General features: G+C 45.5%; 3 protein-coding genes across 5 annotated transcripts in view; all 3 read right to left on the minus strand.

Moving 5' to 3' along the window:
• The window catches only part of LOC311143627 (protein TFG-like), a 58,083-nt gene extending 54,049 nt beyond the window's left edge, over positions 1-4,034 (minus strand). Inside the window, exon 1 of one of the 3 annotated variants that reach the window (XM_084179490.1) lies at positions 3,885-4,034. The gene's annotated coding sequence lies outside the window, so the exon portion shown is untranslated. The remainder of the gene's footprint in view (positions 1-3,884) is intronic. The other 2 variants (XM_084179492.1, XM_084179491.1) reach the window with 2 other exon arrangements.
• A 273-nt stretch (positions 4,035-4,307) lies between these two features.
• On the minus strand, positions 4,308-7,365 carry LOC311143317 (protein jagunal homolog 1-A-like). Its single transcript, XM_084179147.1, has 3 exons — positions 7,234-7,365; positions 6,239-6,336; positions 4,308-6,000 (listed from the first exon to the last, which is right to left on the minus strand). The coding sequence occupies exons 2-3, from the start codon at positions 6,325-6,327 to the stop codon at positions 5,538-5,540; spliced, it is 552 nt and encodes a 183-aa protein (XP_084035273.1). The 5' UTR covers positions 6,328-6,336; positions 7,234-7,365; the 3' UTR covers positions 4,308-5,537.
• A 2,233-nt stretch (positions 7,366-9,598) lies between these two features.
• Positions 9,599-12,033, minus strand: LOC311143463 (uncharacterized protein; the record flags this gene model as incomplete). Its single annotated transcript, XM_084179280.1, has 2 exons — positions 9,599-11,541; positions 11,724-12,033. 2 exons carry the CDS (start codon positions 12,031-12,033, stop codon positions 9,599-9,601), a joined length of 2,253 nt encoding a protein of 750 aa, XP_084035406.1.
• Positions 12,034-12,353: the final 320 nt, after the last annotated feature.

Here is a 12,353-nt window from a genome sequence, read left to right on the forward strand (position 1 = left end):
GGAATCATAACCTCCCGAGTGGCGCAGTGGTCTAAGGCACTGCATCGCAGTGCTAGCTGTGCCACTAGAGATCCTGGTTCGAATCCAGGCTCTGTCGTAGCCGGCCGTGACCGGGAGACCCATGGGGCGGCGCACAATTGGCCCAGCGTCGTCCAGGGTAGGGGAGGGAATGGCCGGCAGGGATGTAGCTCAGTTGGTAGAGCATGGCGTTTGCAACGCCAGGGTTGTGGGTTCGATTCCCACGGGGGGCCAGTATGAACAATAAAAAATTAATAATGTATGCACTCACTAACTGTAAGTCGCTCTGGATAAGAGCGTCTGCTAAATTACTAAAATGTAAAATGTAAATGAGGAAGGAAAATTATGTGGATATATTGAAGCAACATCTCAAGACATCAGTCAGGAAGTTAAAGCTTGGTCGTAAATGGGTCTTCCAAATGGACAATGACCCCAAGCATACTTCCAAAGTTGTGGCAAAATGGCTTAAGGACAACAAAGTCAAGGTATTGGAGTGGCCATCACAAAGCCCTGACCTCAAACCTATAGAGAATTTGTGGGCAGAACTGAAAAAGCATGTGCGAGCAAGGAGGCCTACAAACCTGACTCAGTTACACCAGCTCTGTCAGGAGGAATGGGCCAAAATTCACCCAACTTATTGTGGGAAGATTGTGGAAGGCTGTTGACCCAAGTTAAACAATTTAAAGGCAATGCTACCAAATACTAATTGAGTGTATGTAAACTTCTGACCCACTAGGAATGTGATGAAAGAAATAAAAGCTGAAATAAATAATTCTCTCTACTATTATTCTGACATTTCACATTCTTAAAATAAAGTGGTGATTCTAACTGACCTAAGACAGGGAATTTTTACTAGGATTAAATGTCAGGAATTGTGAAAAACGAAGTTTAAATGTATTTGGCAAAGGTGTATGTAAACTTCCGACTTCAACTGTATCTCCCCAATGAGACTTTGGCCTACATAGGCCAAGTACTGTAACTTTCATTGAAAGAATTAGTTAGTAGAATGTGTTGAGTGGATCATGATTCATGACACACTACTGGTTAATATCATCAGAATAAAATAAGCACCAGCTGAACTGATTAGTTGAACAATCTCTTCCCTATCCAGTCCACACCCAGATAGGCCTATTTATCAGCAAATAGTTACAATATATAGATTAAATCACTTCAAATGCAACTACTTCATTTGATTTTTTATTGGACTTGTTGGTATTGCCTTTGGCTAGCAAACAAGCTAGCTAAATTAGCTACCAGCAAATAGCATAGCATAATTGTTTGATAAAATCAATTTTTATATTCAAATGTGGAAACTGGGTCCTACAGTTTGAACCCCTGTGGTCTCTGGCTCCACACCCACCCCGCCCGGCCTTCAACACCATAGTGCCCTCTAAGCTCACCACTAAGCTAAGGATCCTGGGACTAAACACCTCCCTCTGCAACTGGATCCTGGACTTCCTGACGGGCCGCCCCCAGGTGGTAAGGGTAGGTAACAACACATCTGCCACACTGATCCTCAACACGGGGGCCCCTCAGGGGTGCGTGCTCAGTCCCCTCCTGTACTCTCTGTTCACCCATGACTGCATGGCCAGGCACGACTCCAACACCATCATTAAGTTTGCCGACGACACAACAGTGGTAGGCCTGATCACCGAAAACGATGAGACAGCCTATAGGGAGGAGGTCAGAGACCTGGCCGTGTGGTGCCAGGACAACAACCTCTCCCTCAACGTGACCAAGACAAAGGAGATGATTGTGGACTACAGGAAAAAAAGAGGACTGAGCACGCCCCCATTCTCATCGACGGGGCTGTAGTGGAACAGGTTGAGAGCTTCAAGTTCCTTGGTGTCCACATCACCAACGAACTATCATGGTCCAAACACACCAAGACAGTCGTGAAGAGGGCACGACAAAGCCTATTCCCCCTCAGGAAACTGAAAAGATTTGGCATGGGTCCTCAGATCCTCAAAAAATTCTACAGCTGCACCATCGAGAGCATCCTGACTGGTTGCATCACCGCCTGGTATGGCAACTGCTTGGCCTCCGACCGCAAGGCACTACAGAGGGTAGTGCGTACGGCCCAGTACATCACTGGGGACAAGCTTCCTGCCATCCAGGACCTCTATACCAGGCGGTGTCAGAGGAAGGCCCTCAAAATTGTCAAAGACTCCAGCCACCCTAGTCATAGACTGTTCTCTCTGCTACCGCACGGCAAGCGGTACCGGAGTGCCAAGTCTAGGTCCAAAAGACTTCTCAACAGCTTCTACCCCCAAGCCATAAGACTCCTGAACAGCTAATCATGGCTACCTGGGCTATTTGCACTGCCCCCCCACCCCATCCTTTTTACGCTGCTGCTACTCTGTTAATTATTTATGCATTTAACTCTACCCACATGTACATATTACTTCAACTACCTCAACTAGCCGGTGCCCCCGCACATTGACTCTGCACCGGTACCCCCCTGTATATATAGCCTCCCTACTGTTATTTTATTTTACTTCTGCTCTTTTTTTTCTCAACACTTTTTTTGTTGTTATTTTAACTTTTTTTGTTAAAAATAAATGCACTGTTGGTTAAGGGCTGTAAGTAAGCATTTCACTGTAATGTCTGCACCTGTTGTATTCGGCGCATGTGACCAATAAAATTTGATTTGATTTGATTTGATTTTAGATGTGTGAAAGTTAGTGTATAAGCTAACGATCCATCATGTATGACATTCCTGGGAGTGTGTAAACTTACATTTTGTATTACCATGTCATTTTTGTATGTTCTCTATAGTTATGTACTTGAAAATGTATCAAATTGACCAATTCGGCACATTTGGGCAGACTTGATACAAAATAGTCCAGTATTGCAACGCTTCACTGGATCAATCTGAAACTTTGCACACACACTGCTGCCATCTAGTGGCCATAATCTAAATTGCGGCTAAACTGCAATATTATATTGTGGCCTCTCTCTTTTATTTAAAAGATGATGGAACAAAAAAATAAATAGAAAACGCATGTTTTTTGTTTGTATTATCTTTTACCAGATCTAATGTGTTATATTCTCCTACATTAATTTCACATTTCCACAAACTTCAAAGTGTTTCCTTTCAAATGGTATCAAGAATATGCATATCCTTGCTTCATGTCCTGAGCTACAGGCAGTTAGATTTGTGTGTGTCATTTTAGGCGTAAATTGAAAAAAAGGGTCCGATCCTTAACAGGTTAACTAACTTGCTGACTAATGAAAGGGCGAGGTTCAGGATTGCAGCTTGTTATCTTCTTGGCAGTGATTCATGACATGTCACGATAGCTAGCTAACGTACCTACCTAGCGTGGTAATTTGACAGCTCGTTAGTTTGCGGTTATGCCAATAACTAACTACCTGGCTCAAAATCCGTTGCACTGGCTATATTGTTAGCTAACCTAACTAGATAATTATATCGTTGCTAGAGTTGTCAAAACGAATGTAACTCGCTAACTAGCTAGTAAGAAAGCCAAGTTGGATCATAAACACAGCCCATTTTCCTGTACTTGACAGGATGTAGAGCCATGCCAAATACAGACCAACTCAAAACTCCCATTCATGGTTAAGAATGTTAACTTCCTGCAAAATACTTCTCACAGTTTAGCGTTCTAACCGGCATCAGAGAATGAATGTTCATCGACTTAATTTAACACAAAACCCAAGATCATTGCACCAATACCATCATGTATGCAATTTAAGAGAGATCTTTCTGAAAATTAAACAAATGTGGCTTTAAAAACACAACAAACTCAATGCTAGCATCAATCGTTAGGTAGCATTGAGAATCTGATTCAGGTTGTCAACGTCATCAACATTAGGAATATCGAAACAGACAGGTATATGTATCCCACCTGTAACTGGACGACTTAATCCCGCTGTCGTGTCGGTGTTTCTCGCAAGACCTTGTCAGCCAAAATGTTTAACCAGGGCTGGCAAACACAGAATCTCAGCCTCACATCAGGAAGTCTGCCCGCTTGTCGACGTAAACCTGCACGTGTCATACTGCAGAACGCGCAGTCGTAGTGACAACTATTTGACTGTGATATTATTTCTGCATAGGGGCAGGTTGAGAAATTGAGTTTTAAATGAAAGATGTGACTGTGTTACGTGGTTTCCTCTATACTGTCTTTTGCAGGACGTGTTTTGCTTAATTTTAAAGGTTACTGTGACACATAAGTGATTATGTGGCGTGACTGTAATGAAACTACTCATCAAGCACATCACAAGGTCTGTAACAATCAAGACAACTAAGGACACAATCAAGACAACAATGATTTAATTTCCCTTTTTATTGGTGGTAAAAACATAATCATATAAAGTTAGGGGGCAATGGGTCAAGCATATAGGACATTTAAGAAGTATATGAATGATGAGCACCAGGGTTGGGGTCAATTCAGGAAGTACACTGAAATTCAAATTCTCTTCAATGCTTATCAATGATAATTTGGAATTGATATTTGGTTTACTTTCTGAATTCACTGGAATTGAAATGTTATTGACCACAACCCCGATGAGCACTAGTTTGGCCACATTACAGGGGCAAATCAAGAACCCTTGATAGCTGTCAAGACACAGTGTAACCTGTCAGGCCAATTTAGCGCAATGATGCATCAATTTTTTTGCCATTGAAGCACACCATCCCATGTCTCTCAGTCTCAAGCTTTGGACAGTGCTTGTGCGCATGCCTTACAGGGCTTTCAATATTTGACACACTTGTCACCGGATGTCAATTTACTGAAACCGTGGCAACAAACCTGTCCAGCCCTCATTCCTCCTCTGTTAAGACAAAGAGTTAGTAGAGCGATCCTCCGTCATGCTCCAGTCTCACACACAAGGGCTTGGTTCATACACACGTCTAAATGCTTCACAACAGCAGTAAACATTGCGGTCTCAGAAGGAGCTGCAGTCTCTATCGTTTATTCTCTGAGGCCAGATAAACAAAGTAGAGTTGCTAATGCTAACTGGCTGGCAAAGTTCAGGCTAGATCCAGTAAGATCTAGGACCTGAGATAAAGAGGCTAGTTGATATGGCAACAACGCAAGGTAGTAACACCCCACAATGTTCATGATTCGCCATGAGAAGATAGATGAGATGGAAAGGAAAAACAGCATGGATCCAGAGTAGTGGAACGAGGCTGTGTGTGCGTCACAGCCAGGATCTGAACCCTGGTCTCCCACAGGAGAAACCAACATCTTGACCATTAGACCAAGAGGATATTCCTTCAACACGAGACTACGCGCCCGAATAATGTCCGCTATATGTGTGTAATATAATTATGTGTGTATGTGAGAGAAAATGTACAGGCCTGAGTGTCTTTGAAATGGGAAAGTATGCGTGTTTTGGCAAGAAAATGTGTGTTGGATAGACAATCTGGAAAGCTATAATAGACAGTGATTACATGAGGTAATAAATAAATAACTGAATATACTACTATATGCATCCTAAAGACAGAGAGAAAAACAAAAACACTTTCCCCCAGCCTCAAAACCCACAATACATCCTCATCACTTCTTCTTCTTCTCCTGTGTGGAGTCGAACCATGCGTCCAGCAGCTTCTTGCTGTAGTAGATCTGCCAGGCGTGCACCTGCACCGCCACCACCATCACCAGGTACATGACGGTGACCGCTGCCCAGCCGAAGATGAAGCGGTAAGCCTTGCCGTGGCGGTACAGCTGCTGGGCCTCGCCGAGCATCTCCATGGAGCCATAGAAGAGTGGAGCGATGGAGAACAGGCCTGAGCTGATCATGGAGATCACCAGGTAGCTTATGTTGTTCTTGGGCAGCGACAGGCTGCCGGTGACCAGTGGAAAGAGACTGATCAGGTAGGGGTATTCCCATCTGTAGGGCTCGGACACTGTGTCGCTTGGCACCAGGTCGAGTTTGCTGACGATCACCTGGGCTGCCACCAGGAGCCAGAGCAGCAGGTGGACGAAGTTGAGTTTCCGGATCTCAGACTTTAGTGAGGCGCTGGAGACACAAGGAAAAGGGGGAGAGGGAGTTGAGACAGTATGGTTAATGACCTGAGAGGATTGGATAACTATAAACAAACAATATGGTAATAGACAAGCAGGCAGGCACACTCAGACAGACAGACAGGCAAGTACAGACAGAGAAGCGCAGACAAGCGCAGACAGACAAGCGTACAGACAGATAGACAGACACAGGCATACAGACAGCCAGCCAGCAGACAGGCATGATTGATTACCTCATCTGGTAGTGCGAGGCCACCTTCTCTCTGTGTTTGAAGTCACTCCCATCAGTACCTGCAGCTCGAGGGCCCACACGAGACGTCATGGTAACAACCTGCTTACCCGAAAACCACGCAACAATAATTAGTATTATTTGACTTGGTGTCAATTTTCTAATTTATTTTGCCCACAACTGATTCATTAATAATGAGCATATGTGTTCTTTACATGCATTTCATCCATGACAATGACAAAGAGTTGATACATGCAGACAGACACACTGATGTAATGATCAGGCTTCTATTTCTACACTTAAACAATTGAATATTAGAAGCTCCTCTATTATTTAAGTTGTTTTATCAACCTTATTATAAACTGGGTCATTCGAGCCCTGAATACTGATTGTCTGACAGCCGTGGTATATCAGACCATATACCATGGGTATGACAAAACATTTATTTTTGTTGCTCTAATTACGTTGGTAACCAGTTTATAATAGCAATAAGGCACCTAGGGGGTTTGTGGTATACGGCCAAGGGATGTGTCCAAGCACTCGCGCTTAAGAACAGCCCTTTGCCGTGGTATATTGGCCATATACCACACCTCCTCGGGCCTTATTGCTTAAATATAACATCAATAGATGTAAATAGTAGCTAGCTACATATTTCTCTGCTTCTGGCAGCAGGGACGGCTTTGCTAGCTATTTAACTAGCCTAGCTTTCACAAGCAGTTGGTAACGTTAGCTAGCTAAATTCAGCAGATTCATTCATTGTCCTCTTGGAAAGGAGGTTACCGAGATCACACTATAGCTGCATACAATGTATTTGTATGCAAACATTTCAGCTATTTATTGGTTCATCCATGTTTCATCCATATTTCACCTGCTAATAAATTGTAATGCTAACGTACGTTAGCAGTCGCTTGCTAACTGGCTAGCCTATTGAAAATTGTCTTGAAAGCAGTAATTTACGGTACAGTAGTTTAAAAATAACAATTAATTGAGGATTCTTACCGTTTGTTACTGAGACGCTGAATGAACTTAGCTAGCTAGCTACTACAGTATCTAAATATGCCTAAATGCCGAGATGAATAGAAGGTGGGTGAATAGAGGACAAGACACACGCGTTGTGCGCTCTGCGCACGCGCATCACATCAGTCGCAGCATCCCTTTTTCTCGCAGCATCCTTGGTGAGACTTCTCGAGACTGGTCCATTGATTATTTTGGCTGCTTCATTTGCCATCACAGAAACATAATTGTTGGTAAGACACTAAAAACATTTCATTTTGTGTTTTGAAAGCACCTCTTAAAACGAAGAAATACAAGAATGCATTTGATTAAAATTAAATCATCATTCTGTTTTGCCACACCCTCAAGTGGTACCCTATAGAAGTGCCTAAAAATGTGTGATACAAGAAACTATAGGATGAATCCTATTTACTTTATTCATCCATGTCTTGAGCATATGAGGCCATTTAATAATCATGGTCAGAGTCAAGTTAGAGTATCTGTCTGTCTTTGGCAGCACGGTATTCTCAGCTCTTCTCAATATGGCATATCAGTCAACTGCAATATGATCAAGACAGAGCCAGAGCATATTTACTTGACATCCGGGGCAAGGAAAATTACTTTATTGAATTTGGACTGGTGAACTGGACTAATCTGGTGTGCACTTATCAGTGTCACACAATAAAATAATACCTGTCTTGATATATGTTGAAAGAAGAATAACACATTACCTTTTAGTTAAATCATCTTTATTTAAAAAACAACATCTACAGTATAACAATAAAAACATAAAAACTCAGGGTTTTGTTTGGTTATACTGAATGTTTTGCACCATGGTCTGAAATAAAGAAAGAAAACAGAATTTATACCTGGAGTCAAGGGAGGGGTAGAAGGGTAGGGGAGGGGTAGAAAGGAAGGGCAGAGTAGAGGGGTGAGGTATAGGGACATATGGGTGGGTGAGAGGTGAGGGAGGGGGCATGCAGGAAGAAATTTTCACCCTCTCTCTTTTGACATTCTATTCTTTGTCTATATTCTTTGTGCTCCACAAGGAAACCTTATTTCATAAGTCTCCTCACTAACTTGTAACCACAACCACCTCCTCCTGGTTTGGTTTGGGCATTATTCTCGCTGACTGACATCAAAGTATTTATTAATCTTCAATCTTCACCTCCACATAGAGTACCTTTAACCCAATTACTTAAATTCTGTACTGCTGAGCCCAGAGGGACTAGGCACACACACATTTCACCCCCAAGTCATTCATTCAATCATCTTATTCAAAAGTTATTCAAAAGAATCACAATTGATTATCAGTTGATACCCTACTTACATAACCGTATAGGCCATCTAAATGAGTGTCTAGGTCTTGGTCAAACGTTTTTCATACCTCTATAAGTTTAGCGCTACTGCTTTATTCAGCTGACAACAGACACATACAGCAAGAAAGGGGTTTGTAATGAGAGCAGTGGTTTTCATATTTGTGGGCAAATCAGTGTCTGTTGGAGCATTACTCGTTACGTGCCAGAAGAGGCATCGCTTTGAACCAATACACCCATAATGCATTATATTGCCATCCATTTCATGCAACAAAATCACCCCTATAAACATCACAGATGATGCTTGTCTGCAAAAGTAACAACAACAAGAAATAATCAAACAAATTAAACGAAAACAAAACAACAAAGTTATGTAACAAACTAAAATGTGACATAAATGATAGCACCACTTTATTTGAATCTTGAACTCTCTCTATTGGTTTTCAATTGCCATTTTATAAGTACCCTAATACAAAAGTTCAGGTGCCAATATAGGTATTCAATTTATTTTATTTTGTTTTCTTTTTAAAGTTATCCAATTTACATTCTTTGCCACAGTTTCATTTATGGCAGCTGCCAGTTTGCAAAGGAACATGTAGGAGCTGGGGAAAACACAATACAAAATATATACCTCAGATGTCCCACTCTTTCTTCTACAGTCTCCACATCAGTCTGTGCTGTACTTTAAATCAAACCAATACATATGACCACATTTCACAATAAATGAACCCAGTTGCTGTAATGGCATCTTTTAATGCGGTGTTGTTGTGACAAGTCCTCAGAGCAGTAGATAGATACAGAAATCTTTGTTCTCCAACATAAATTGCTATTAAAAACGGTATATATGTACCCTCACAAACACTCCTCTCTCAGAATTTCCCGGGGACGGTCCGAATTGTCCAACCCATCACTGTCGATCTCAACAGCGTCAATCTCAATAGATAGTTGATGTTTTTAAAACAACATATCAATTTAAAGAATTCTATAATCAATGTTTACATTTCTCCAACACTCTCTCTTTTTGACCGTCTCTTCCTCTCTAAAGTTTGGTGTTCTTACATGGGGTACAACAAGTATCCAGAGAAGGAGGAGTGGACGTATTGGCCAGCGTATAGTCCTGCGGCCTGGTCTGAGGGTAGCTGGAGGTACACAGTGTCCCCGGGCTGTAGAGGTAACACTGCGCTCCCCGACGCCTGATCCAGGAAGCCCTTTTTATACTCGTCATACGTGTACATCACAGGCTCATCGTTCCTCATCAGCGCCACCCACACGTTGGCCCCTTTGCAGCTGATGTGGTAGGCAAAGTAGTAGATCCCGGGCATGTCACAGGTGAACACGCCTGTCTGGGGGTTATAGTTCTGACGGCCGTTGTACAGGATCTTGTCGAACACCACAGGCGTGCCCACAGGTGGGAAGGGCGTGGTCACCAGAGCCGTGAACGCGGGCATCTCCAGGCCGTTGGGGCCCATCACCTCTTCGCCGTTTCCTCCATATTTGCCCTTCTTGCCATAGCCGGCGGTCTTGACTCCGTCCAGCCCAGGAGGAATACCCATCTCAGGGAGGACTGCTCCCATATCGGTGGGTCCGGGAGGGCCTGGGGGACCAGGTGGACCTGGCTGGCCTGGGTTTCCCGGTGGTCCTTCAGGACCTTCTTTACCTGGAGGTCCAAGAGGACCAGGGACACCTGGGTTTCCCTTACCATCAACGCCGAGAAGACCAGGTGGTCCGCTGTCACCTTTAGTTCCAGGGGCACCAGGAGGTCCGATCGGCCCACCTGCACCTCCCAGACCTGGAATGCCTTTTGGACCTTGGGGACCCTTCTCACCTGGAAGTCCTCCCTCTCCCTTTGGCCCAGGTAGGCCTGGAATGCCAGGGCCGCCTGGTAACCCTTTGTGTCCGCCTTCCCCTTGGGGTCCTACAGGCCCGGGGGGACCCCTTGGCCCTGGCTCTCCTCCATCTCCAGGGAAGCCATTCTGACCAGGCAGTCCAGGAGGACCAGGCTTCCCTTGCCCACCAGACAACCCCTTATGCCCTCCCTCTCCAGCCTCGCCTTTTGGCCCTGGTTGGCCCAGACCTCCAGGGGGTCCCATAGGACCAGGAGGACCAGCTGGTCCAATTGGTCCAGGCTGTCCTAGCATACCAGGCAGTCCTCCATGGCCTTTGTCTCCCTTTGGTCCTGGGCCTCCGGGCATCCCACCCATCCCCTTATCTCCCTTTGGTCCTGGGAATCCTGGTTTTCCGAATCCTGGCAATCCAGGTTTCCCCGGCAAACCTGGAGGGCCTGGATGCCCTTTTCCACCGGGCATCCCTGGTTGTCCCGGCAGACCGTTCTGGCCAGGTTTACCCTGGCCGGGCAGCCCTGGTGGACCGGGCTCTCCGCCCTCTCCTGCTGGTCCAGCCAGCCCCTGCTCTCCAGGGGGGCCTGGTTTCCCTGGTACTCCTGGTGGCCCTGACATGCCATTCATTCCAGGCTTGCCCACACCAGGCATCCCTCCCTGGCCTGGAGGTCCAGGAGGTCCTGCTAGTCCTTTGTGGCCTGGCTGTCCTGGCTGTCCGATCCCCTTGTCACCCTTGGGTCCTGGTAATCCTGGTAGTCCTGGCAGGCCCTTGTGTCCTGGGTCTCCTCTGGGTCCTGGTTGTCCTGGAAACCCCCCAGCCCCTGGTTTTCCTATCCCTGGAAGACCTGGAGGACCAGGGGACCCCTGAGGCCCTGGCTGCCCCATTGGACCCTCTCCGCCGCTGGGGCCCAGCTCTCCAGGTAGTCCTGGCTCTCCCATGCCGCCTGGCTTGCCTGGTATTCCCGTGAGTCCTGGTTTTCCTACTGCAGGGAATCCTGGGGGACCAGCGGGGCCTGGTTTTCCTTCACTTCCTGGCTGTCCTTCCCCGGGAGGTCCTGGAGGCCCAAAGGGACCCTCAGGTCCGGGAGGCCCAGCTGGGCCCTGCTCTCCTGGCAGACCTCCAGGGAGACCTCCCACTGCCCCACTGGGGATGGTCTGACCTGTGGGGGATGAAATGTCCATTCAGTCTAAACATTCCAAGATGGCAGTGTGTGTGTGTGTGTCCTAACTAGAGTTGGGTTAGGTAATGAACATTGAAGATTGACATGATCTTAATATAATCAACATACTACTGGCCTACTTTTGACCAGAGCCACATGTAATTTGAGCGCTTCGGTCTCACCTTTGTCCTGTCCACCGTTGACTACTCCACCTTTGTGGGGGTTCGCCTTGCCCATGTGCATGGACATCTGGGGGATCTCTTTTCTGTACTGGGGGTACTGCATGTGGGGTATCTCTTTTCCCGGCCAATGCTGCTGAGGTTGCTGCTCCTTACCCCCTATGCCCATGTGGGACAGGTGTGGCATGGCCTGGTGCTGCTGAGGGTGCTGCTTGTGTCTGTAGTACGCCCCCGCGTGGACAAGAGGTAGTACTGTAAACTGAAGCAGAGCCACGAGGAGAGGGAGGGCGGCGGAGAAGGGAGGCACGGCCATGGCCTAGGGAAGACACCAGAGGAGAAGTCTGTTAGACAATCAGTTAGTTGATCAATTGATCACAAAGTCAATCATTTAATCAAGTGAATCAAATGCACAATGCAAACAATCAAACATTCAGACATGGCAATAAAATCCATAGGCCTATGACTGGTACTATGAAAGTGGATTCATACCCTGGTAGACCTTTGCATTGCTCTGCCTCCACCTGCTGGACACTAAAGTGTAATGCAACCAACATGCATTTTGTGGTTATGAACCACCACCAGTCACTCAACCAATGTGCCATCGTTTTTAAACAATAGAAAATGTAAAATGAA

Source organism: Coregonus lavaretus, assembly GCF_964263955.1.
Source record: "Coregonus lavaretus genome assembly, chromosome: 16".
Lineage (NCBI taxonomy): Eukaryota > Metazoa > Chordata > Actinopteri > Salmoniformes > Salmonidae > Coregonus > Coregonus lavaretus.